Source organism: Mauremys reevesii, linkage group 2 (genome assembly GCF_016161935.1).
Source record: "Mauremys reevesii isolate NIE-2019 linkage group 2, ASM1616193v1, whole genome shotgun sequence".
Lineage (NCBI taxonomy): Eukaryota > Metazoa > Chordata > Testudines > Geoemydidae > Mauremys > Mauremys reevesii.
Window position 1 is genome coordinate 275,366,615 of NC_052624.1, and position 26,737 is coordinate 275,393,351.

Sequence of the window (26,737 nt, forward strand, 5' to 3'; positions counted from 1 at the left end):
GTTCTGCATGATTTTGCACATCATACAATAGATGGATGTATCAGACTGTTGTACTTGCCATTTAACATGATGTTTTTAATTATCTCCTTTCCGAGGGTCTGATCCTTGCCCCACTGATGCCAATGGACAGTTTACTACTAACTTCAGTGGCAATAGGATCAGGCCAGCAACAGCTGCCTTCCAATGGGGAAAAGTACCATTCATTTGAATGGGAGCTTATGCAGGATACCCAGGCTAAATCCTGCACCCCTCACAAAACTCCCAATGGGCCTTTTCCCAAAAGATGTGTAGGTGTTGGCCCTAAGCCTTTGAAATGTACAATTCCTGATATCTGCTCTGCCAGGGCTAAGTTTCAGTGACTTCAATGGGACTGCGGGGGATGTAAAGGGTGGCAGAAACTGGCCCTATATTACCTGGTTTCTTTCAGACATTAGGAAGTCCAGCTTTCCACCAGGGAGTCCCAGTTCTATAAAAGTCTTTACCAGTCGCAGGTCTGCGCTGTTCCCTAAAAAGAAACAGCCCTTGATAAGAGATTTCATTTCACAGTCGGGTAAAGACGACAGATTCTGTTCACTATGTTCTTTTCAAATCTCAACACTGTCCCGGGAGTTGTCGCGGTAAGTGCGGCTGTGACTGTCGGCTCACTACGTTATGGTTAGCCCCGACACAGCCAGGCAGGGGAGCAGCAGTGGGACAGGAATCCCAACGAACTTTGCAGCCGCCTGAGGGCTCTCTAGATCTTAGCTGCAGGTGCGGCAGATGTTCCCCGGGAAGTGAAGGGATGGGAACTGGCAGGGAGTAGGAATCCCGATACCTCTGCCACTTCACCCCCCTATTAGCTGGCCAGCAGAGATGCGGGAATAAGCTGCTCTTTTAAGAGCGATGGCAAATAACTCCCTTTCATTCCCAAGCAGAACAGGGGAGACCGAGGACACACTGTGACCCCAAGGGGTGAGTCTGAGGCACAGTGTATCCCCTGTGGCGCTGTGCCCGAACACTGTGACGTGAACACAATCCAGCCTTCCTGTGTCTTTGCTTGCTGCATATACAGTGAACAATACTCACCTTCCCCAGAGCCAGCCACCTTCTCTCCTTCAGTGACAGCATTTAAACCAAGGTTTTTTTCCACTGGATGATATTTTGCTAAATGATCGGACGGTTGTGAAATGCCAAGGAAGGGGCTGACAATTTTACTGGGTTTAGGGGGCACAAATCTGTCAAAATTCTCCATTTTGTAACAAAAAGCGTTTGTGGAGTAAATGGTAGAATTTCTGCTCAGATCCTTTCCAGCAACGTTAGACAAACCAACATACTACGGGCCAGATCCTTGGCTGGTGTAAGTGACACCCATGGACTATGCTGAGTTATACCAGCTGAGGATCTCAACGCCTGTATTTTTTAATATGAATACACTCCATGAGGCAATTCCACACAGCATCTCTCTCAGGCCTTACCATCCAGTCCATGGACACAGACAACCAGGTGAATTCCATCTTCCAAATTTTCTTCCTCTTCCTCTGGTGGAAAATATGGGATATCAGAAGCTAGTACAGATAAGTCACTGTACAGAAATCCTTCAATCTTCAGTTCTTTTTTAAACTTTTCTTTGGCCTGATAAAAACTGGAGAATACACTAATTAATCACACAGAGAACTGAATGTTCAACAGTAAAACCTTTAAACTAGGAATGAGCACTTGCAATGCATTCCCTTGGCAACTTTGCAGGTGAAGGCCTGCATACTCTGTCCTACGGGTTAGGGTGACTAAGGGAGGTCAGGGTGGGCGGGTAGATAGCCTGTGATTCAAAAGGGAGTGAGCTACCTCTCATGGGAGAGATCCTCCCAGTGATACCTCACCTGCTAGAGTCCAAAGCGGGTTTGCTGCTAAGAACCTTCTGGTCACCCTAACAGGGAGAATCAGGACTCGCAAGGCTACGTAGCCGTATTGCAGAATATGTGGTGTCCAGATCTACCCAGCAGGGCTAACAGACAGACATTAACAAACAAATCTAAGCTAGACAGACAAGGAGTCGACCTCCTTCTCCTACCCCCTCAGACAGTTGCACAAATGGATGCAAATCTGTATCCCATGAAAAGGGATAGTAGCTTTGACCCAGACACGAACCAGCTAATAGCAGGGAAGTGCCCCTCCAGCTAGACTCACATTTCCTAGTTCTGGGGCCTACGGTTTGGCCCCTAAGTCCACACTGAACAGCCACTGGACTCAGCGGGAGATGCTCAGAATCTCTGAGAATCATGGAAGCGCCTAAGGTGATGTCCCACAGCCAAGCTGGGACACATCCGCTTCAGTCTTGGGGCAAGACTGTGACCATCCTTTTCAATGGGGAGCACTTACTCACACATGTAATCCTACTGAAGTCAGTGGGGTGCTCAGAAACTTTTGCTTGCCAAAAAGTTAGGAAGGGGGTCACAATCTAAGTCTTACGCTATGGGATTTAAGGCCCTGGATTCAGCAAAGCACTTAAGCACTGCTTGGCTGACCAGAGAAGGAATTAAGCAGGTGCTTAACTTTAAGCACAAACTTAAGGGCTTTGTCGAATCTGGGCCTAAAAGCCTGACAACCATGGTTCACCTGGAGAAGGAGACGACAGAAGAGACAGCTATAAAGCCAGAGAGTGCAGTATAATACATAACAGTAAATCCTGCCACTATGTGGCTCCAAAATTAAACAGAAGGTTAGAGAGTTTGATGAACGACCTAAACAAAGTCAGGAATCAGAGCACACCCCCTTTAAGAGTCTAGACCTTATCCGCCTCAGTGTTTTAAGATAACTCCCTGTGTGCCCATATTCTCCGAGCACAGCACATGACACAAAACGTAACGGAAACCTCTGTGATGTGCTGCGTATTGTGGTGTCATCTAGGCAATCAACGCAAAATATCCTGAAGTAAGGGGACAGGAAAGATGGGCTAATGCAGGAGACTGCGATTCAGGGGTCTGAGTTCCCAGCAATGCTACAGACTCACTGCAAGACCCTGGGGAAGTCGCTTAGTCTCTCTGTGCCTCAGTTCCTCATCTGTACAATGGGGGTTATGTTACAGCCCATTTCCCATCCTTTGTCTGTCTGGAATAGTTATACTGTAAACTCATCAAGGTGGGGATTGACTCTTAATGTGCATTGGCACAGCGACTAGCACAGTGGGGACCTGACCTCAGCTGGGGTCTCTAGGTGTGACTTGAGCACTAATAAAGAAAGCCATTAGACAGTCTTACCTAAGCATCCTTTCATTGGCCTCTTCCTCCACATCATCTGAACTGCAGGAGACAATGCCGAAGGAGCCTAATGGCTGCCGTGTGATGGGGAAAGCAGCCTGCTTTGAAGAGAAGCCAACCACGGCAGGAGTCTCTTTGAGCACCGAAGAAAAGGGAAGACACGTGGCTGTGCAAGACACAGACAGGTTAACCACCTCAACGGCCTTTCGACTCTCCAGTGCCAACCCCTCTGTGGCAACAGAGTGAAAGCCAGTGCTGCCGTTAGCCACAAGCCGACACTCCACCCTGTCTGGTTCCTGAGGATATTCGGCACAATAAGGTCCGGGAGCAGAATCCACCAGTGCAGATGCGTCATCGAGTTCAATTTCTTGTAAGCCCTGCATTTCTTCACACGACATCATGGTTTCACTGGCAACGGGGCTACCACACTCTCCTCTCGTTGAACCAAATTCAGTCGATGTCTCTGATGAGGCTGGAACAGTGTAGCAAAAATCTGGTACCTGGCTCAGGCCACGTGAGAAATCCTCGACGTCTGGTGTGCTAACACTTGAATAAAAGTCTTGAACTATTTTCAACCTTTCGGGTACAGGTTTAAGTGCATCTTTCAGATCCTCACTACATGCACTGCACTGCACGCTACTACGGTCCGAGTATGTGATGACACTCAGTGTTTCCAAGCTGCACTCTTCATTTCTCTGCACTGCCTGGCATTCAGAGGTATCCCATCTGTGCTGCTTTAGATTGACAGGTTGTCCTGCATATTCCAAACTGCAATCTCTTTCTGCCAAACCTTCCTTATCTTCCACTTCTTCTGGTAGCTCAGCGCTGCTGTTACCTCGTTTGACAGCAGCGCTAGGATGCTCTCCTGTGGCAATGTCTGGTTCTGACCGCTCACTTTCCCTGGCAGTCTGGTAGTCAGAAAAGTTTCCTGCTATTTCTATGCTTCTGCACGTCACTTCCATGTAGCTTTTCAAGGGCCCTTCTGCAACTTCCAAGATTGCTTTATCGCATTTGGAAACATCTACCGTGTCTGTGGGCTCCTCTGGGCTGCTGATTTGTGGCGCAGAAACGGACTTGGTCAGCTTTGTAAGTTCTACTTCCCGCTCTTCTTCCTCAAATGGCAATGAGCTAATTGATGTCAGCGAAGCTTGGATCCCACTGGGCAAGCTTGTATTGCTTTCTGTTTGCCCACCCTCTAGGGAGTTTCTGTGTATGGTGTGCCTCCGGACCAGCTGCTGCAGCATCTCACGGTCACTGGGCAGCTCCAAAGCCCGGCTACGCGCATCGGACCAAGCCACCGAACTGGGTTCACTTTCAATGCCCGAGTCGGATATTATTGACGAAGATCTCTTTATGACCCCTGACGTCAGGGTAAACTCCTCGCATTCCTCGACTCCTTGCTCCTTCACAAATGACTTCACCTCCAGGGCATCTTTTGTTGTCTGGGTTAATAAATCCAAAGTACTGATTGGTAACGCTTTCAAAACTGGTAACAGAGCCTTGTTGTCTTGATCCACTGGTTTTTCAGGACTGTTTAGTTCATTTAATGCAAGTTCATCTGAAGTGAGACTATTTTCACAATTATCAGTTTTAGCTGCTTTACTTAACTCAGTGCTGTGTAAGAGGCCACTAGTTCCGCTGTCACCCAGAGCACTAATGATTAATGTGGGTTCACTTTCGTGGGAATCCTTATTGCTAGGTTTCATATCCACGCATGTAACACCTATAGCAAGTCTATCGTCTTTTAATGAAATATCCACTGATGTTTGGAAGTCTTCGGCTTTGTGTTTTAAAAGGCCTGGTTCCAAGCCAGAAACAATTTCCTTACTTGAAACTGATGTATTTTCATGGGATACATCTGTTTTCCTCTGGACTTCCCTTTTGACTGTACAAGCCTGAGATGTGGAGTGCTGAGTCAAAGCTTTAGCCATATAAGGATCAAGTGAAATATCGCTGTAGATACAGGAGGCATTCCCATTTATTTTATCTGTATGTATTAATAGAGTATCTTTCCTGAAATCTCCCTTTGCTAATGCAATGTCATCATTTGATGCAAGAGCCTCCTTGTTGTTTATTAAGTCCATTTGTGTACCGTTCATCTCAGGAACCTCAAAAGCTGGGAAAACATCCACACTTTGACCTGAAAGGGAAAAAAAAAGTTCATGGCCTATACAAGGAATCAAAATATTTGTAGGTGATTATACACACACACACCCTCTCACGTACACACCGTACATATACATGCCTGATCAACATTCTTTAAGCTGCATTCACTGTTAACTGTTATGCTCGCTACATGGTTAAACTAAAATCACTTAGAGCTGTGAGTGCTAAGTACCTCCCCGAATCAGGCAATTTGGATGTCCTAAAACTAGTGGATGCTCTTGGAAATTCAGCCCTATATTATTACAGTGTGACCAATTGCAACACGGATAGTTTTAAAAAAAAATATTCCTGTTAAATACTTTGTAAAAAGTCGAGGAAAACTGAGAATTACAGATATATTTTTGTAAAATAAAACCACAGATCTTAGTACCTTACAAAAAAAAGTATTAGTGCCAATAAATAGCTTCCTTTATAACCTCTCTAGATTTCATGTTCCAGTAAGCTAAAGATGAAATATTTTATAAAGGATTTTCCTACCACTAGATGTCACTCTAATAATGGAAACCATCACCTTATTTTCCCTTAATGGCGGAAATGAAAGCTCCAGGGGGGTTGTTTCAGATTTTACCTCCAGTTCTTGGAATTAAACTGTTAATCTTAAAAAACAACAAAAACACCACATAGAAAGAAACTGTCTAAGTAACAGGGAGTGTATATATTGTAATCTACTAGGGTGACCACATGTCCCGATTTTATAGGGACAGTCATTGGGTCTTTTTCTTATATAGGCTCCTATTACCCCCCACCCTCATCCCGATTTTTCACATTTGCTGTCCGGCCATCCTATAATCTACTGAAACAACAGGGGACATTAGGTACCATAAGCAGAATCATTCACACCACGTTGAAACCTGACCAGAAAACATGCCCCAACTCTAGTGAGAAGTTCCATAGGATCGTTAGTGACCAAAAGTAATAGGGAAAACCTTGGTTTTATGCCCCATTTTAAAGATGGGACCTTGAACAACCATAGAGCCCTCTAACACCACACTGGTTCAGGACCGTCTAAGGGTATGTGAACCTACCGACCCACCCACACCACTCCTTGCAATCTCCTGGGAGCAGCCCTGCCCTTGCATTTTCTGTGAGATGCACTGAGGGCACAGCCCGAGGGGCATTACTCACTTTTGTAAGGGAAGTCCACATATCTGTCTTCAAAAATCACAGGGACTGTGTTCCCATCCCCGTCAATGTCCAGGCATTCAGCCGGCAGAGGGGGCATGCTGGTGAGGTACTCGGAATTCCGAACTTCCGTAGAAATCTGGGTGTGACTTTGGATCCTGAGAGCGAGACACGGAGGGAATCAATGAGTTACTGTTCAGCCTCGCCAGCATTCACCTCTTCTAGGCAGCAAAACAGACTGAGTATGACCAAAGCTCTGGGCAATGCTTTGAAATACAGGTGCCTAAAATTAGGTGTCTAAGTCCATATTTAGGCACTAAGCAAATGGGCTAGTATTCAGAAGTGCTGGGCAACCACATCCACAGGAGGGGAGAGTGCTGTGGAGAAAACAGGAGGGAGGTGTTTGGCACCTGGCAGGACGGGACGCAGCCATGCTGAACATGATAAAACATTAGTACAGTACACTGCATTACTTATATTGAGCCTGTCTGCTGAGCTGAGTGGATTTGCAAGGAGCCTTTTCTTGTGGTGCCTCCACACCCTTGCAGCCCTTTGTGCTCTTCTTACTGCTGCAGTGTCTCCTCCTTTCTAGCAAGCCACCCCAAAAGGGACAGAGGTGACTGGGGAAAAGGCAGGGTCGTGCTCCCTCTTGGATATACAGAGAGAGGGGTGCACACTGTGACATCAAAAGGGATGCTTCCTGTGTATGCCCCATAACAGCAGAGAGGATTATGCATCACTCCCTTATAGAACTTCCCCTGGGTGGTGTGGCGCTGTACCAGTTCCCTGGCAGGGCTGTAGCTAAGTGATGCAACTAAGCCCATTATGGGCCTGGTTTACTGAGGTGCTTATTATCCATAACTCTCATTGACCTCAGTTGGAATTGTGGACACTCAATGCTCCGGAAAATCAGTTTCAAATATCTCCATGTGATGGAATCGGAGTCCCCGCATAGCTTCTCACAGGAATCACTAGAGAAATTGACCCGACTCCATTTGTTCAGAACTTGGTGCCTACTCAGGTTCTCCTAGAAACGATGGCTTCGAGAAAGGCACTCTGTCTCCTAAGAGCTCACGACCCAGCAGCTAGAAGGCTCGTATCTTCTTTTCAAGGTGTGCAGTCTGCCTTCCTATGTATTATGTCACCGACCGGGCTGTGTGGGATGCGATGCCATGTGTTCCCTTGTGATATTCAGGATACAGGTGTTCTGACAGCTGTAACCAAATTGCCTTGCTCCTCTCAGTATCATCCCTATAACTGTTTTAATGTTAATTTAACCTATTCTTAAAATTTAACTTTAAAAAACTCTCAGTGAAAAAACGTGAGATAAAATAGACTTATTACAAAGCGTAGTGAAATTTTAAACTGTGGGTGTAAGCAAACAATGGCAAAGGCTCCCATATGCTCTCTGAGGAGCCGGTCCTCATGGGAGGTTTGCCTCTAAGGACTGCAGGCGCAGGCCCGTGGATTGCATTGCACTGTGGTGAGGGATGCAATGAAAAGGAGAGATTCTGCGCACCATCTCCTGAGAGATGCAGCACAGGGGGAAGAAGGCTTTATGCCATATTTGCACTGCCTGAGTTCCAGCGTTACCGTAAGTACTGATAAAAGGGACATAACTATAAGCGCCAACCGCTCCATTACGGAAGTATTATACACATGGAAATGGTGCCGATGGTACTGATGCATTTAAAGGTACAAGTGCAAGTACTTTCAACTCCTGTATTCCCTGCAAGACACCCCCCACCCCCCACAGAGGCTCCCAGCTGTCCACTGCAGTGACCAGTCAGAAGAGAAAGGGGTGGAGCTGCCACTCTCCTTGGCTAGTGCAACCGCAGGGCCAATGTAAAAAAGCTCTGGCAGCCAGAACTCAGATCTGAAGCTCCCAAGCCAGGACTGTGGGTTCTGGGGGCCAGCCAGAATCTGTGACAGTTGGGAGGAATGTGACTGTTTCACAAAATGAGTTTGAAAAAGTATCTGCAGATAAAAAAAAAAGTGACATGCTTTAAGAACCTTTAAACTGTATTTAAATACAAATGCTAAGTACGGAAGATTTAAAGTGCTTACCTACAAGTATGTGGAATACTTCAAAATATACACTTAAGTACAAACATACTTAAGTACTCGGGGACACTGTGGGATTCTGCCTGCAGCAGAGACTGGTGTGGCCCATGGAGTCAGTCTGCAAAGGGCCATTCTAGTTTGTGGCAATGTCACTCAGCTGCCTATTGCCTGCTCTGCAGCCCAGAATCCACCATAGTGCAGAGTGCTATGTGCACACCCCCTTCCACCCAAGATCTGTGCCCTCCTGCTCTAAGCACAACCCTGGCACAATTCTTCCACCAGGGGGCAGTGCACAACCATGTACTGCTCTTATGTCAGAAGACTTTCCCCCCATCCTGCAGAGGGCCCTTGTCAGTCCTCTCTTGAAACTCTGGGGTGAAGAACTGGCCCAGAAATGGCTAGTGACTATTATACTCTTCCTGCTCCAGAGCTGAATGACATAACAACTGCCAGGGGAAGCGGAGAACAGGCAAAATACAACCAATTTATTTTCCATGTACTGGTTTTATTCCTGGCTTGTCTCATATGGCAACTACCAGAGAGCTGTGGTGGAGGATTAGAAGCAACTGAGACAAAATGTCTCAGGGGTTTTCCGTATAAAGCTTTGGGGCATGGCAAGCCAGGGTGTTAATCTAGGGCACACTAACCTGCCACGCACGGAGTGGCACTAGGAAGACCCTTCTGCTCAGCACGCTCTTCCTTCCCCACATAACTTAATGATTGCTTCATGCCCAGAATCATGGAAATGGATCTCCCTGCTATCCTCTCTCATATAACTGTGGATGTTCTCATTATCCAGATAAATACCTAATTCTTGTTGGAATCATATAAAATTTTGAGCCTCGGTTAGATCTTGTGGCAGGGAGTTCCACAAATTGGTGATGCCTGGTGAACAAAAGTATTTTCATTTTGTCACTTATACATGTGGTGGCATTTCAGTTTTGCTGAATGTCCCCTTGCCAAAATTCTTCCCAGTCAAGTGGGAAAGCATGTTTCAAATGTGAGATTATTTTATTTGGATCTTTCTTTAGCTAGTCTATGTATTCTAACAAACAGAGATGAAGACAACACAAGCTTTCAAGAGATGGCATTAGCTGGCAGCAATATGGGACAGGTTCCACAGAACAGAGCTGGTGCAGAAGTGACACATTTCAGATTTCCGTCAGGGAAACACAGTTCATCACCAGGTAATAAGTGGAAACGACAAACTTTGTACATGGCACGGAGAAGAAATGGATCATGCTAACTCAAACAACAGGCTTGTAAACATATTATTCAATTCTCATGCTAATGCAGGATCTCTCTGTATCCCAGACAAGTGCCCTCTCATGCCTGACATTTCCCCTCAACTTTACTTTGGCTGTTTCACAATTATTTGGGTCCAACTGTTCAACCATAAATCCTGTCAAGTATCAGAGGGGTAGTCATGTTAGCCTGGATCTGTAAAAAGCAACAAAGAGTCCTGTGGCACCTTATAGACTAACCAATGTATTGGAGCATGCGTCTGACAAAGTGGGTATTCATCCACGAAAGCTTATGCTCCAATAGGTCTGTTAGTCTATAAGGTGCCAGAGGACTCTTTGTCGCTTTTTTCATAAATCCTGGTTTGCCAGAAGCTGGGAATGGGCGACAGGGGTTGGATCACTTGATGATTACCTGTTCCGTTCATTCCCTCTGAAGCACCTGACGTTGGTCACAGTCAGAAGACAGGATACTGGGCTAGATGGGCCTTTGTTCTGACCCAGTATGGATGTTCTTATGTTCTGGTAAAATAATTAAATAAAAGGACCCACAAACTTGACAGCCATCCAGACTTAAGCAGGGCATGTGCAGTAGCTATCTGGTTCCCCTTGCTAGCACACACAGCCATGTCCTTGATTTTTAGAGTGAATTCCTGGCCCCATTCAATTTAGTGACAAAACTCCCATTGACTTCAATGGGGCCAAGATTTTACGCTCAGAGTTTGAAAGTAACATGTATATGCATTCCTTTTCGGCACTGAAATCTGTGCCGCATGCAGCAGTAAGAGAAACAATGAAGTCAGTAGCAGAATTCCATGCAATAGTCTGTATTTAACTTAGGAATCATCACCTCCGTGCTAATATCAGAAATAGTATACATAAGACTTAAATCCTGACAGACAAAGCACTGTCTAGATGCTGGGAATCAGGAGACTAGGGTTCTTTCTCCTGCTCTGCCACTGGCCTGCTGTGCGACCTTGAGGAAGTCACTTTGCCTCTCTGAGCCTCAGTTTCCCCATCCACCCTTTGTCTGTTCGTCTCTTTAGAGCATAAGCTCTTTGGGGTAGAGGCAGTCTCTTCTTATATGTTTGTAGGGCATCTAGCACAAGGGGGATCTGATCTCAGTTGTGGCATGTGAGTGCTACCATAATAAAATTGCCACTGTGACGATCAGGCCTTATTCATCATCATGTATATAGTGCCAGAGACATGCTAGATGCTTCGCAGACAGAGGGAAACAGGACCCTGCCCTGAGGAGCTTACAGACTAAAGATACTGTGAGTGTTTACAGTCTAACTCTTGTTCTACTCAGCTTCCATGACAGTTAAGGAGGAAGTTAGCTCTATTTCATAGAGAATGGGGCTAGTTTCACTGGTGCCAGTCCAATAAGTGTAAGTGAAACATCTTTGTGCCAGCACGGCTCCCCTTCTGTTCCACGACTGTTTGCCCAGACGGAGCAGAGTTACTGCTGATGCCTCCTTCAATGGTGATAAATGCAAAGTAATGCACATTGGAAAACATAATCCCAATTATACATATACAATGATGAGATCTAAATGAGCTGTTACCACTAAAGAAAGAGACCTTGGAGTCATTGTAGATAGTTCTCTGAAAACATCCACTCATTGTGCAGCGGCAGTCAAAAAAGCGAACAGAATGTTGGGAATCATTAAGAAAGAGATACATAATACGACAGAAAATATCATATTGCCGCTACATAAATCCATGGTACACCCATATCTTGAATACTGCGTGCAGATGTGGTTGCCCCATCTCAAAAAGATATATTAGAATTGGAAAAGGTTCAGAAAAAGGCAACAAAAATGATTGGGGTATAGAACAGCTTCCGTATGAGGAGAGATTGGTAAGACTGGGACTTTTCAGCCTGGAAAAGAGCTGACTAAGGGGGATATGAAAGAGGTCTATAAAATCATGAGTGGTGTGGAGAAGTTTTATTTACTCCTTCTCATAACACAAAGTACCAGGGGCCACCAAATGAGATTAATAGGCAGCAGTTTTAAAACAAACAAAAAGAAGTATTTTTTTTTCACACAATGCACAGTCAATCTGTGGAACTCCTTGCCAGAGGATGTTGTGAAGGCCAAGAATATAACAGGTTTCAAGAAATAACTAGATAAATTCATGGATGATAGGTACATCGATGGCTATTAGCCAGGATGGGCAGGGATGATGTCCCTAGTCTCTGTTTCCCAGAAGCTGGGAATGGGAGACAGGGGATGGATCACTTGATGATTACCTGTTCTGTTCATTCCCTCTGGGGCACCTGGCATTGGCCACTGTTGGAAGACAGAACACTGGGCTAGATGGACCTCTGGTCTGAGCCAGTATGGCTGTTCTTATGTTCTCCTTCAAGGGTGCTGATATAGCAGGAAGCTATAGTCTATATTTGGGGCGCCATATGAGAGAATGAGCTGAATGGTCACGTCTGGGGCCCCTCTGGCCATGTCTCCTTCACAGATGAGCACTACCCACTTTCGTAGGCTGGACTGGACTTATACAACCATCCACCCAAGCACAACTGAGGTTGTGGCTGCCTTGAGCTGTTCCTCTTTACAATGTGGTAGACTGTGCACTGCATCTGTCCCCATGTCTCTCGTTACAGCTTTGAAGAGGGCACCATTATATGGAATCCTCCTCTATGGCCCTGCATGCTGGCACAATCTGTGGCACTATCCCTAAACCATTTCTGAAGGACATGTCTCCAGTCTGATACATTCCAGCAATGGGGGCTTCACAGTCCCCCTGGCCAATCTGTCTCACTGCAGAACTCTTCTAAAACCACAACATTTTCACTAATCTTTAATCTAAGTCGTTCCTGCTGTACAATAGCATCAGCCCAGAGCGTCTGCTTTTTGACTCACTTGATTAATGAAAATAACTGCCCCCTGCTCCATCCCTGATCATGTTTGCGAGCAGATATTTCCTCCTCTCAGCCTGGTTTTCTGCAGAATGAGCCTGGCCCTCCCTTAACATTTCCCCAGACAGTGCCTAGTTTCCTCATCTTTTATTATTTTTGTTGCTTTTCTCTCAACTCTCCTCTAAATGAGCTACGGAGTGGAATCCTGCCTGCAGCCAACTCCAGGTAACCCAGATGAAGGCAGCAGGGTTGTTCAGGTGTAACCAAGGGCAGAATTTGTCTCTAAGTATTTTAAAAATCATGGGGGGGTCCCAATTCTGTTCCCCCGTTGGGGCTTAAGCTGAAGTGTCAAGCAGAGGGAAATAATTACCTTGCTTGTTATGCATAACACACTCCTTTGAATACAGCCCAGTACCAGATTTATTTTCTCTGACAGCCTTCCATTGCTAATTCTCTTGCAATTTATCATCCACTCTGAGTCCCACTATTACCAGCACCAACCCAGCATTCTGCCCGTCCTGAGCTGTCAGCTTCTGAACTGCGTCACCCAGCTCCAGCGCTTATGTTCAAGGCTTTGTGTTAATCACTGATGAATGGTTCATGGCTCTGTCCTGTCTGCCTTCCCAGATCCTCCCAGCGCTACCATGGCTGCACCCAAGAGAGTTTCACCCACTTGGGGACAGTGGGGAGGAAAAAAAGAGTTTTTATGGTCTTTTGGCGCTTGCTGCCACCTCAGTGCAGGATTTCAGCCTCCATCATGCTTTAGACCACAAGCCTTAAAAAACCCACCTGCCAATCACAGGTGTCTGAAGATTACAACTCTCTGAGGCCAGATCTGGATCTTGCATTGTGTAATTTTTTACCTTGACTTCAGTGGATTTACACTGCAGTAAGATTAAAATAGACCCGATGCCTTCTGCATGGAGTACAAATGCCCACTGAAGATTAAGGAGGAAGGGCATGGATTTGCATGCGAAAGGATAACGTGGTGGCATGGGGTCTGGTTTTAAGAGACCACATGCTTGCGGGGCCCAAGTGCCAGGGATGGGAGATGTAAGGAATTACTTACAGGCTTTCCTGAAAGGTCAGCACAGCTAGCTTTTGGTGCTCAGCATAAAAGAATGCTTCTGAGAATCTTCTTACCTGGGTATGAAACACAAAGGTTACACGTTAAAGCCTTTTAAAGACACCGAGTGCATGCAAGCCTGCTCCAGCTGCTTTGCACCACTCTGGTGACACAAGAAAGCTAGGAACCCAGGTTGCTCAGCCAATTCAGCTGGTTTTCTGCTTTGTTTTGCTGGAAGCAGCCAGTGTGTCTGGCTGAATATGGCCTGAGATGTTCAAAGCTTTGAGCAGGGGGTGGGACTAGATGACCTCCTGAGGTCCCTTCCAACCCTGAGATTCTATGATTGAAGACACAGACCTTGGAAATATTTCGGAATCTGTTCCAATGTACCTGCTGTTTCTTTGTTTAGAAGCAGCACATCTGTTGAATTTAAGAGTTCTCTCTGCAGCTTTAAAACTAGGGTTGCTAATTCCCTTCCCCGGCAGCTGACATGGCAGTAGAGCAGTTACTAAATGAGGAAAGTCAATAATCAATGGTATCTTTTGCACAAAGATATACAGTAACTCCCATTCTTACACTTGAACACAGAGAGGAAGAAACCCTACATTATCAGAAACATATACATGAGTGGCATGTTATCTGCAAATTCAAGTATTCCAAATTTTTGTATGGACATTAGAGAGAACAATTCAGCAATGGACAATCAATTGCGAAATAGTTGCAGGTTTGAAATGATTTGCAGAGCACTTAGTATGAAAACATACACTCCTAAAAAACTCGGTACTGCTATCTGCTCAGAAATAAGCTTTGACTTTCGATGCACTCCAACAAGATATGTAATCAAATCAATTAAGACTCTAGTCCTTATGTTACTGCTGTTATTTGTAAAATACAGTATCGTAGAATGGCAGCAGAAAGCATGCAAACAAAATTACAACATCCCCCGAAACCTCCAAGCTGTGTTCTGACAAATGGCCTTTCTAAAATAATCGATTAGCATCACTTGAAAAAGGCTGTTTAATAATAATAATACCTTACGTCTGAGGCTCTCATGCAGCCAGGTAAGCAATACCACACACATTTTAAAGAAAACTGAGCACGTACAGGTCAAGTAACTTGCCAAAGAACCCCAGTTCCCTGCTCCAGCCATTAGACATGCTGCTTCTTCAGCTTAGGTGCTATGTTGAAGGTACCTCCTGCTTCCTATATGTTTCTCTCTGAAGGAGTCAGATAATAAAGAAAGTCCTGATCTGAAGCACTGCATTTGAGCACGTGCTTCCCTAAGCAGGCAAGTAGCCCCACTGACATCAATGTTAAAGTTAAGCACACGCTTAAGTGGGGCTTTAGTGCATTCAGCATAATCAGACAGGCAGCAGCCAAATGGTAATATGTGCGTGTGTGCATGTCTGTGAGAATGTGTGTGTGATAATTAAGGAGAGGGAATGTACTAGCTGCTTATGTATAAAGAGATAATAAAAGAAACGGAACTGTATTTCCAGTGACAGCTGTGTTAAAGGAGTTATGAAGGATAGATTTTTCAATTATTTGACACTGTGATGCTTCTGTTTTTTCAGATGAATTTCCAAACTTTAGGCCCACAATATCCGGGATCTACCCAAAAGCCAGGACACTGATAAGGCTGCAAGGGATGGTCCTCCCATTTAGCTGCATTTCAGGACTGTACCTCTGACCATCCCTTGCAGCCTTATCAGTGTCCTGTCTTTTGGGTAGATCCCGGATATTGTGGGCCTAAAGTTTGGAAAACCCTCAACCACAATGGAAAAGAAGACCTGGCCTTTATAGAACACTGGTACTATACAGAAAACTGAGCACATTTTAAATATCAGAATACCAAGTTACTCAGTTGTGGTAAAGGTTTGATTTCCCATGGTGCCTGGATTGTCACAAAATGTGGAAATTCATCTGAAAAAACAGAAACCCTCCTCTTGGCATGATGCTACCCAGCTGGAAAGCTGGCTACCACTGCCAGGTGAAGAAAAGACAGGTTACAAGGTCACTACTTGCTCCTATTTGTTGAACTGACAACTAGGATTTGATAGTTGAAGGAATTATTTTAAACCTGCTATTTGCTAGGCATAAAATCCCCTGGCACAGTGACTTAGGCATCACTTAAGTGGTAGATAGGCCTTGGGCTGGTTCTCTGCCTGGGGGTGAATTTCACACAGTAACTCTAATTAAGGCACACTCTGGATGCATCTTTGATCTCTTCCTATCAGGTTGTTATCGCCATTGCTGAATGAATTGTTTAGCATTACCCTTAGTGTATGATGCTCCTGAGTAAGATAGGCTGTGACTTCTGGATGGAGCGTCACTGTCTCCAGGAACTGGGTCCATAGTGCCAAAAGGTGGGAGCAAAGCCAGGCTAGGTCCTTGCTTATCTGCTCTGCTATCTTCTCTGGACTGTTCAACATCTGGAGGGGGAGAAGGATGTTTGGAGGTTAGGTCAGTGGCATTAATTAGGACATTAGATTAAGTCCCCTTTTTTAAAAAAAAAAGCATGATCCTTGACTCAGAACTGGGCTGACGCTGTTTTCTTATCAATTATTTTATCCCAGATCAGGCAGTTACTATAGAATTATTTCAACACATGTATTTTAGCACAAATTAAGATGGAGACATAAGGGAAGTGTGGGGAGTGGGCACAATCCAGCTGTAGCCAATATTTTCCATTGCAGGTAAAAAGTAAATGACTGCAGCCAATTGGCTGTTGGTTCTAGAATATCCACTAGATGGTGCTGCTTACTCTGGAATACGAAATGATGCTCCCTCTTCTGTAGACTTGGTGATGCCTTTTGATTAGAATAAAATCTCTTTCACACAGGTCACACCACAGCACTAGCTGGGTGAGTTTTTTTTATAAAGTCTAATGCCCAGAACAGTATGAAAAAAAATCCAAAATTCCTTCACATAACAACAAAAAAAAACCACTAGGGGTCACCTAATGAAATTCATAGGCAGCAGGTTAAAAAACAAACAAAAGGAAGTACTTCTTCACACAATGCACAGTCAACCTGTGGAACTCATTGCCAGGGGATATTGTGAAAACCAAAAGTATAACTGAGTTCAAAAAAGAATTAGATAAGTTGACGGAGGATAGGTCCATCAATGGCCATTAGCCAAAATGGTCAAGGAAGGAGCCCCATGCTCGAGGTGTCCCGAAATCTCCAACTGCCAGAAGCATCTGGCACTGGCCACCATCAGAAACAGGATACTGAGCTAGCTGGACCTTGGTGGTCTGAGCCAATATGGCCATTCTTATGTTCTTAAGTGTATTTTCTCCTTTCTCTACTGCACTTGAACAAGAGTGAGAAACAGATACAAGGCTATAGAGTTCTCTTTTATAATTCTACTGTTATTTATGCACTCCAACCTCTATAGCATATAGTAGCAGTAGAATCCACAGAAAGTAATTACGTTTTATGGTAAATGTGTTAGTAAAGCCCTACTACAACGGGGCGCTGATCTATGGCTTGAGACCCTAGGTAATACAAATTATTAACAATAATAATAATATAAGTTACCCCTTAAAAAAACTAAACAAAACAAACCAACAAAGTCTCTTTGCCGGTCACAGTCCCTTTTCACCATAGCGCCACAATGAATCCTGAGTTCCTGCTTGATTTTTACCCAGTCCTTCCCAGGCAATCTCCCAAGGCTAGTGGCACTGAAATCTAAATCACGATTAAAAGGAAATCCTTGGGTGCGTGTGTGTGTGTGTGTAACTGTGGGTATCCTGATTGTACTTACACTGCCCTCACCGCTCTGCTGTATTCCTGATTCTGCAATCTGTTCGGTGTGGGCAACCTTCTGTACCAATTCAAATAGTGAAATCAAAGGGGCCTACGGGGTGGAGGCATCTGCCCCCCACACACACACCCCGGTGCTCTTTGCGGGATCAGGCCCTTATTTTGTATAACTATTCCCCCTTGCTTAGAAGAAGAAATAACTTGCACTGTCAGCAATGCTGTTTACTTTTAATTTTAAACATTAGCAACTAAGTTATTGCATCAATTGTAAAGGAAGGCCTGGAGAGCAAGCTTCACCCAGGGTTATTAAATAGCATGATGGTTATTTTTCCAGCTCATTTGCTCTTAACCTTTTCAGCAGGCTTGAGATAACTGAAAGGTCAGTGTCAAGCTCTAATTGTGATGTTCTTGCTGTATAACAACAGTGGGTCATACAAACTGAGAGCTAGGCAGGTGTCAGAGAAATCCTGAGAGGTAGCCATTCCAGTTTGTTTTAGGTACTCAGCACTTCTCAGGATTCAGCCCATGGGTAGGGCTAAGAAGGACCCTCCAATTCCAAATCCCTCCCAATTAATCTGAAATCTGCAATATTCATTCATGAATTTGGGACTTCCAGAGGAGCCCAGGGAAGTCTGGAATCCACTGTGTTATTGCCCGACATTCACAAAATCATGAGTCATTGCTGAAATCATACCGTTGCCTTAAAAATCAGATTTTGTAAAATAACAATGAACGTTGTGGTTCTTTTATTTGCCTTCTAGTTTCTGAACCTTCAGGGTGCACTTGGGTCATATTTTCAAACTTTTCTCTGCAACCAGGAGGGTTAGACTCACATCACAGACCATGACATCTCACTCAGTTACCTCTTCCTTGAGCCCAATAACTTGTGTTTACCTAAAGCACAGCTTCCGGAAATACATCCGGTCTTGATCTGACATCAAGAGCTAGATAATCTACTACTTCCCTTGATAGTTTGTTCCAAAGGCTAATTACCCTCACTGTAAAAAAATAAAATCGTATGTCTTATTGCTAATTGGAATTTGTCTGGTTTTGGCATCCACCCATTGGTTCCTGTTTTGCCTTTCTCCACAACATTAAAGAGCCCTTTAGTTCCCAACATTTTCTCCCCAGGAAGGAATTTATACACTGTAATCAAAGTCAGGTCTCAATCTTCTTGTTGATAAACTGAACAGATTGAGAGTTACGTCTCTCACTAAAAGGCATTTTTTCCAGCCCTCAAATAATGTTTGTGGCTCTTTCCTGCACCATCTCTCATTTTTCAACATCCTTTCCAAAATGTGGACACCAGAACTGCATGCAGTAGTCCAGTATTGGTCTCACCAATGCTGTGTTCAGAGAGGTAAAATCACCTCCTTACACCAACTCACTAATTCCCTATTTATATGCCTGTTTAACTTTAGGCACCCATCTTTGACAATTTGGTCCTATATACCTGGCACTCAATCAGCAGCAGACCATATATTATAACCCAGGAGTCGGTAGCTCCCAGTCCCATTTAACTAAGCTGATCTTTGGGGCTGTTCCTAGGGATGGAGGTGTCAGGCCTTGTTAAAACAGTCCAGCCAGTGATTTGATGGCAATGAAGGAGGCGCCATATGCATTTGCAGTCATAGTGCAAGAAACGTTTGTTCGACTGGTTGCCGACACTGAACTCGCTTCTCTCAAGTGAGCTGTCTCCGTGACTTTGGAAACTGTGTGAACGTATTGATTCTGCTAAAGAAAATACCTGCAGCTCTGTACAAAGTTGAGATAGCGTCTCTTCCACAGCTAGCTCCGCTGCGGGCACAAAAAGAAAAACCAAGTTTGAGAAGAGCAGAAGTGACACATTAACTCATAACTGTCATTCAACACTCGACGCTCCACCCTCCACTGGGCAAGAGTCTCCTTGGCTCTGCACCCAAGATCTCTGCTCAAGAGCCCCTCTCTTTCCTTAGTGGTCAAATCCTGCTCACTCTACTCCAGCAGCTACCCTCGGTGAAGTTCAATGGGACACTTGCCTCAAAAAAGTGTGCAGGATTTGGCTCTCCCTATATGGGACTCTGAGTGGTGTAAGCAGCAGCTTGACCAGAAAGGGAGCATGCACACTACAAAATGCCCTGCCCCTTTTCCAGCAAGCAACTGTATTAGGGCTAGTGCTGGAGCATCCCCAGCTTCCATTGGGGTCAGTAGTACTGGCAGTGCTCAGCGCTGTACCAGAGGCACCCAGCACCTTGCAGGATTATGCCCTTTACTTAATTTATAATGCCAAGGTAACACAGTAACAAAGTGCAAGCTGCTAAGTGTCCTGGCAAAAGCCTTCCAGGGCAGCAAATGCTTCAGCCAATTGCCCTATACCTTGTTTCATCCCCAATATCTGAGCAATGAGGCAAGCCAGGACTTGTAAAGCTTTATGCAGCTCTGGGTCTGAAGTCTGTCAGCTCTTTGGGGCAGGGACTGTACCTTCCTCTGTGTTTGGAAAGCCCCTGGGACCCGCTGGGCCCTGCCACAGCGTCAGTAATAAATCCTACGCTTGGAACATGCGCATTCGTTTCCTCCTCTGCATCTATGCTTGGTGGTCTCAACCGAAATGTTTGCTTTGGGGCCTTAGTGCAGACCTAGCTTTTATAGCTTGCAGCTGTCAAGTGAGATGGCCCCAGGGAAAATCCCATGCTGCAGTTATGCCCCACCAAGTGTGGATCATAGAGACATTCTGCAAAACGTCATAAAAACAGGAGATCTGAAACAAAACCTCAGGAACTTTGGCTTGCGGAATTTGCAGGGAGGAGCCATCACTAATAATAACAACAAGTATATGGCACATGGCTACAAAGGAAGACCATACCAAAATGCCTCCTATTTAAATGTTCAGAGTAACCATGAAGGGACAAATTGACACAAGGGTGTCTAACTGCAATTTTGCATATTCATAGGTGCAACAACTGGGGCATGAACACAAATACACTCCATCTTTTAATGTGCTGGCTCATGCTTCGATCCGGACTCATGCATTTGCATTCTTGGTTTCTCAGGCTTGCTCCCGATCTAAAATATAGGCTGACATAGCTATGCTGGTCTGGAGTGTGACCAACATTGCTAAGCTGACCTAACCCCCAGTGTAGACGCAGCCAAATCAATGGAAGAACGCGTCTGTTGACATAGCTACTGTCAGCTGGAGAGGTATTGTTCCCACACCAATAGAAAAAACCCTTCCTTCAGTGGTGGCTGTGTCTATACTAGGGGGCTGTGCTTGCAGAGCTATGGCAATGTAGCTGGTATAGTCCCTGAAGTACAGACACACCCTTAACGTGGAAACTGGATCGTTACATTTTTTATGTACAGCCCATGGGCCTAATCAATGCCCACTAAATTTAATGAAAAGACTCTCAGTGACTGTAACAGGCTTTTGATCAGGCCTCAAAGTCCTGAACCTGTCATCAGATATTTTAGACTTGTAAATGAGAATGGAGAATTTCATTGATAAGTGGCTAAACAGTTAGATTTGCATTTAGTGAATCTGCATGTATAGCAAGTATGTGCGCAAATGAAATGCATATTTATGCATCAAAAACTGTCTGAAAATCTGGCCCATGGGATGCAGAAATGTAACCTGTATGTGTTTTGGGTCTTTTTATATTTGTGATAGATGAAACACACAAGAGGCAATACCACCTTGCACCACTTCCAAACCTGCCAGTGTGTGATAGAAATAATCTCTACATGTAACCAATAACCAAAATGCACAACTCCTGTGTTTTGTTGTCATGCTGTAGTTGACAGGTTATAATAACTTTTAAGTACAGGATCTGTTTTTAAGGATGTTTTCTCACTGTGTGAAAGAAAGAAATCAGTTTTCTTAACTGAATGCAGGTTATTTGAGAGAGGGGAACATGTGGCCCTTAAGAGTGAATGCAGCAGGACGAGGAGGTGGAACCAGCCCCAATGTGGGATGTGAAGCACAATGTTTTATAGCTGACTGCTCCGATAGTCATAAAGAATCGATATGGAAGACATTCTCTCTTTCTTTTTTTAAGCCATTGGTCAATGGAATGGGGCATGTCTCTGTCATCGGCTCTGCGATCCTAATATTGCCAGCTAATGCCTTTTTAAAATATATACACATGAAAGTGCCAGCCATGCTGCCTAAATCCAAAGAAACAGGTTGGAAAACAGAGGCTGGCTTGGGGGAGTTCTTCATTTCTAATTAACTACTCAGTACCACTGCAAGCATGAGAGAGCACAAATTAATGGATGCAGGCCTGCAACCCTACAACAGTGCTAGGCCTTGAAGCTTTGAACCCAGTATCCTTACTGGTGCCTTGAAAGGTCTACAAAGCCATAGTGGCTTCTGCTTCAGGGGGAGAATCTATTAAACAGCTAAATTAGGGAGAAAAGCAGAAAACACTTTAAAGAGCATGTAGTAATTCTGCTACTATCAAGGTGTCTGTGGTAAAAAAGCAATACATTCTAAAGCAGAAATTGGAGACTATGTTCTAATAAAATTTACCCTAAATTGAGTTTCCCCCGCTAATTTGAAAAATATTTGCTCATGGGGCTGTTGGTTCCTAAAGTTCTTCCATGCCTGAAAGGGAGTTCGAGGCTTTGAAAGGCAGCCAATTCCAGATATCATTCAAAGAAACTATTTTTGGACACTTACAATAACTTACTCCTTCTAAACACTAATGTGATCTTCAGCTAGTATAAACTGATTGCAGTAGAGCGATGTCGATTTACATCAGCCCTGGCTGATGATTACCCTAAAATAAACACCAAAAATAAAATCAGGGGAAAAAATCCCCTAAAATCCCAAAACAAACTGGAAAACTTAGTTACTAAAAGGTCTGTTTAAAATGAGACCAGTCAACACTAAGAGATGTAAAATGTCTGTTCTCTTACCTAACTTCAGCTGTGGCAAATCTGGAATCTCTTTCATTATGACTGTGTAGTACAGATGAAGCCCTCTGTATGCATTCAAGAGCAGCAGACACAGGTCCTTATGCCATTTGTATGCATGCTGCATACAGTTTTCAGAAGGGACATAAAAGCTACCCTGGATAAGGAAACAGAAGAAAATAAATGCAAATTAAAATGTACGCTTCTCGTTTGTGCTGGAGGTTTTAAAAATGTGAGTGTGAGATGCCCCATAATCTTGCATCCTTTAGATCACGTGTAGATCTTTACTTCCACTCGTTGTCAGTGTACAAAGAACCACACACTGGTGTCACGTAAGAGGATGTTCAGAGCATGATTCCCACTGGTCCTTCCCTCAGGCATTAGCTCCTGGAAGCAGGAAGCCTGAGCTTGGGTCTGTCATATGAGGAAGCAATCGAGCAGAAGAAAGTATGTTTAAACACAGAAGTCTCCAAAAACTGTTGCGAAAAAGGAATAGTATTTTACACCTACCTAGAGATGTAGATAGTAGAGCTTGAGCAGGCGTTTGCAATATTGTAACAAAGTCAAAGGGATACCCTCCATTTAAAATCAGAACTTGACTACAAATTTGCTGCCTGCAATTGTTATGAGCACAGCCTAAGATGACTAGAACTGAAAGACAGAAGATACAAATGTTTCCCTGATTTTTTCAGTATGTTTACTTTGTGCATTTGACAGCACTTTGTAGATAGTCAGTTTCACAGTTTGCTCTGTGTAGTGAGCTAAGCCCTGATCCTGCCGCTAGCTCTGAATTTGATTGTAGAATTGAGGCCTGAAGAACTTTCCCCTGTTGTTTGTGTGGGTTTTTTACCCAGAACCACATGAGAGAAACAACACTTGAAAGAGGGAATTGATGAGCAGGTGCCCATTATTCAGATCAACATTGTCCCTTTAAGTTAGAAGGACAGAGAGTCCGAAACCAAACCGCTGTACTCAAACTTTCTTGAACACTAACGAAGTTCAGATACTGATTCGCACAGTGCAGCTGGGCCTTCCTCCTACAGTAAAGTGGCTGAACTACACCACCACATCATATCTCTCCTGCACTAAATATGGGTAAGTAGAATGGCCCAGTGGTACATTTTCAAGTCCGGTGCTTGATACAGACACAGTGAGGGATTCAGGTGTCAAGAAGCATGCCAGTCCTGGCTCTGTTTGCACATGTCACACACTGAATTTCCACACTGTGCAGATTACTATTCACTTGCAATATTCCCGGCTGACTGCAGAATGCAGTGGACACCACTGGACAGTCAACATTTCCCTGCAGGGACCACCTAGCAGTATCTGTGAAAGGGCAAAAACAACGAGGAGCCCTTCTGGTACCTTAGAGACTAACAAATTTATTTGGGCATAAGCTTTCGTGGGCTATAACCTACTTCATCAGTTATAGCCCAGGAAAGCTTATGCCCAAATAAATTTGTTAGTCTCTTAGGTGCCAAAAGGACTCCTTGTTGTTTTTGCTGACGCAGACTAACACGGCTACCCCTCTGAAACCTGTGAAAGGACAGCAGTTCTCTGTGCTTAGAATAGGGGAGGGTATCTCAGGACTCACCTTCCCACACATGGCCTGCAAGAGCTTGAATTTGGTGGTGTATTTTCCCAGGAGTTAGCTGGGATTTTGTAATGGACACAAGGGAAGCAGTTTGTCTTGATGGGTGGGAAGACACTAACATGGGGCTTCTCGGTTGGCTGACACACCACGGACTGAACCTAGGCCCTCTAAAGTTACACCCACGAGTCTCCACAGCTTGAGCTAAACGGACAGGCCCTGTAGCTGTGGGCTGCAACAGACTCACACCCTGTGGGGATCAGACACAATGGAGAATGTGTAACATACACCGAACAGCGAATTACAAGAGCATGGAGTGGAAAAATGGCCTTTCTGCAACCTCTTCTCCTCAGCGCACCCATACAGGGGCAGCCATGACATGGATCCCAGCCCTCCAACTGTCTCCTGGTAGGTGGACAGACCCCCACTGATGTCAATGTGGCTTTGAACGAGCACAGGGGCTTGCCCATGTGGAGTCGGTCAGGGCCAGGGCTTTTGTCCAACACTTGTATTTCTTGTTGGCAAATTTTAGTCTCTATTAGAAATCCCTCAGGATTGTTGCTGAGTTGTGTTTTAAATATTAGCTTTAAATCCTGAAGCTTTGGAGGATCTGAGCACCCCACATTCACAACACAGTATCTGGGGACCTTGGGAAGGTGGAAAGGGGGAACGAATGGAGAAAAGGTGCTGGAAAAGGATAAAAATGTGGAAGTGGATTGCTAAACTTTTTAGAGTCAAAAAATATACCACTGCCATGTTACTTAGGTAAAACCATTCTGATAAATAAAGGCTACATTAAATAACAGAAGCATCTATTTGTGGTGAATTGTAGTTTCACATTTTATATTGGTGAGATATTAGATCTTAGTTGAACAACAAGATGATGTTTTAATGGGTCTGTTTTCTGCCTCTCTTGACATAAAACATCATTATAATGCAAAAATAGTAAGAACCAGGAAAACGGAACAGCAGGTGGGATCACAAATGTGTGAGTTAAAGGCAGTGACAATCTTTATCAATTAACTCCATTTTAATTACATTCATGTTTGCATAGTTCTCAGATATTGCTTTCTTTTAAAATCATAACATATTTTTCAAATTGATTTCATATGAATGGTTAGAGTTCCTGTGTCGGAGATGAGTTAATTCACCTTAGCTAAGCACAGGTTTTGTGAGAACGGTTCTTGCAGAGACCTATGTAGTGCAAACAATGGATGGGGGGGGGAGAAGCTATTTATAAAAATGTTGCTTGCTGCACAATATATTGGGCAGCACCTATAGGTCTCAGTACAGAGCAAGAGCCAGGAGACCTAGTGTGACACCAAACCAGAAAGGGTTAAGCAATTAACAGGCTAAATGACACAAATTCAACCTTTTAAAACATACTAGAAAAGTATATAAATTGTAATTAGAGCCATTCCTTATAAATAGCTAACAAAGCCATGTTAGATAGACCAGGGCTCTGAAATGTAGACTTGTATTAAAAAAAACCCCAACATTATTATTGTTAGAGAATTAGAAGATGGTTACTGTATTTGTCTGTGTTTACCTATATCTTATCAGATGGTAGCAATGTTACTATATTCTACTGATTCAGAGATCAAAAGGGAATATTAACATTTAGATGAAACATGGGTGTAATAATATCACTGTCTATATTTCTCTTTTCTCTTTTAGTTGTAGTAAACTATCTATGAACTGCTGAAATGGTTAATTGCCTTATGCTGATCAATGCAACTAATTGCCCATGTATAAACAGGAAATAGAAGTGACTTCTAAGTCATAATGTATATTACCTATTCTTCATCCAATTAATGCCTGCTGTGTTAACTACTGTCAACAGGCTAATGCAGCCTGCCAGAGATCTATAAAAGAACTATAGGGCCCCAATCCTGTATCTCAGATCATAGAATCAATATCAGGATTGGGAAGGACCTCAGAAGATCATCTAGTCCAAACCCCCTGCTCAAAGCAGGACCCAGGCCCAAGGAGATTTTTGCCCCAGACCCCTAAATGGCCTCCCTCAAGGATTGAACTAAGACCCCCCAAGTTTAGCAGGCCAATGCTCAAACCACTGAGCTATCTCCCCCACCCACTGCTTAAATTTAGTTAGGGAAAGCTTGAGTCGCAAGTCTGGATTACCCTGGTATTTCTCATGGAAGAATTTATACAAACTGCACATGAACTGCCTATTTGGATTATAACCTATGGAATTGACTCAAAGAACTTTTTGCAACTTTTTGAAACTCACCAGCTCACCAGCTCTACTATGAACATTGTATCTGTATGTATAATGATCTTTAATCACAATCTCTCTCTTTTCTTTTTAAATAGATCTTAGTTTATTAATGAGAATTGGGTGTAAACAGTTCAGTAGGGCTTTGACTCCAGCTGTCTGCTGCCTTTGCACACCAACCACACTATACAATTCGTCCGGAATCAACTTGGATTAAATGTCAGAGTGTGGCTTGTTGTTAATTGGATTTTTGAATTCTCACCCGTCCAAAATTTTTGGTGCGATCACCAAACTCTCCCTAATGCTGTTCACCCCATGTGCAGGTTGCTTTTAGTTCTTCAGGTGAACAGCACTGTTAAGATTATCAATTAATTCCAAAATTTCCTCTAGTGACACCTCAATCTGTGACAATTTCTCTGATTTGTCACCTACAAAAGCTGGCTCAGGTTTGGGAATCTCCCTAACATCCTCAGCTGTGAAGAC

At 44.0% G+C, this 26,737-nt stretch overlaps 1 protein-coding gene across 16 annotated transcripts in view; it reads right to left on the reverse strand.

The window, feature by feature from the left end:
* The window catches only part of FAM135B (family with sequence similarity 135 member B), a 438,555-nt gene that overhangs the window by 11,357 nt on the left and 400,461 nt on the right, over positions 1–26,737 (reverse strand). For all 16 annotated transcript variants that reach the window (XR_005595027.1, XM_039527226.1, XM_039527229.1 and 13 more), the window contains 8 exons: positions 22,431–22,584; positions 19,285–19,334; positions 16,047–16,202; positions 13,774–13,847; positions 6,525–6,679; positions 3,234–5,373; positions 1,455–1,621; positions 414–505 (listed from right to left, as the gene is read on the reverse strand). Coding sequence is in view for 15 of the 16 variants with exons in the window: in XM_039527226.1 (XP_039383160.1) it covers positions 414–505; positions 1,455–1,621; positions 3,234–5,373; positions 6,525–6,679; positions 13,774–13,847; positions 16,047–16,202; positions 19,285–19,334; positions 22,431–22,584 (2,988 nt within the window). In the remaining variant the exon portion in view is untranslated. The remainder of the gene's footprint in view (positions 1–413; positions 506–1,454; positions 1,622–3,233; positions 5,374–6,524; positions 6,680–13,773; positions 13,848–16,046; positions 16,203–19,284; positions 19,335–22,430; positions 22,585–26,737) is intronic.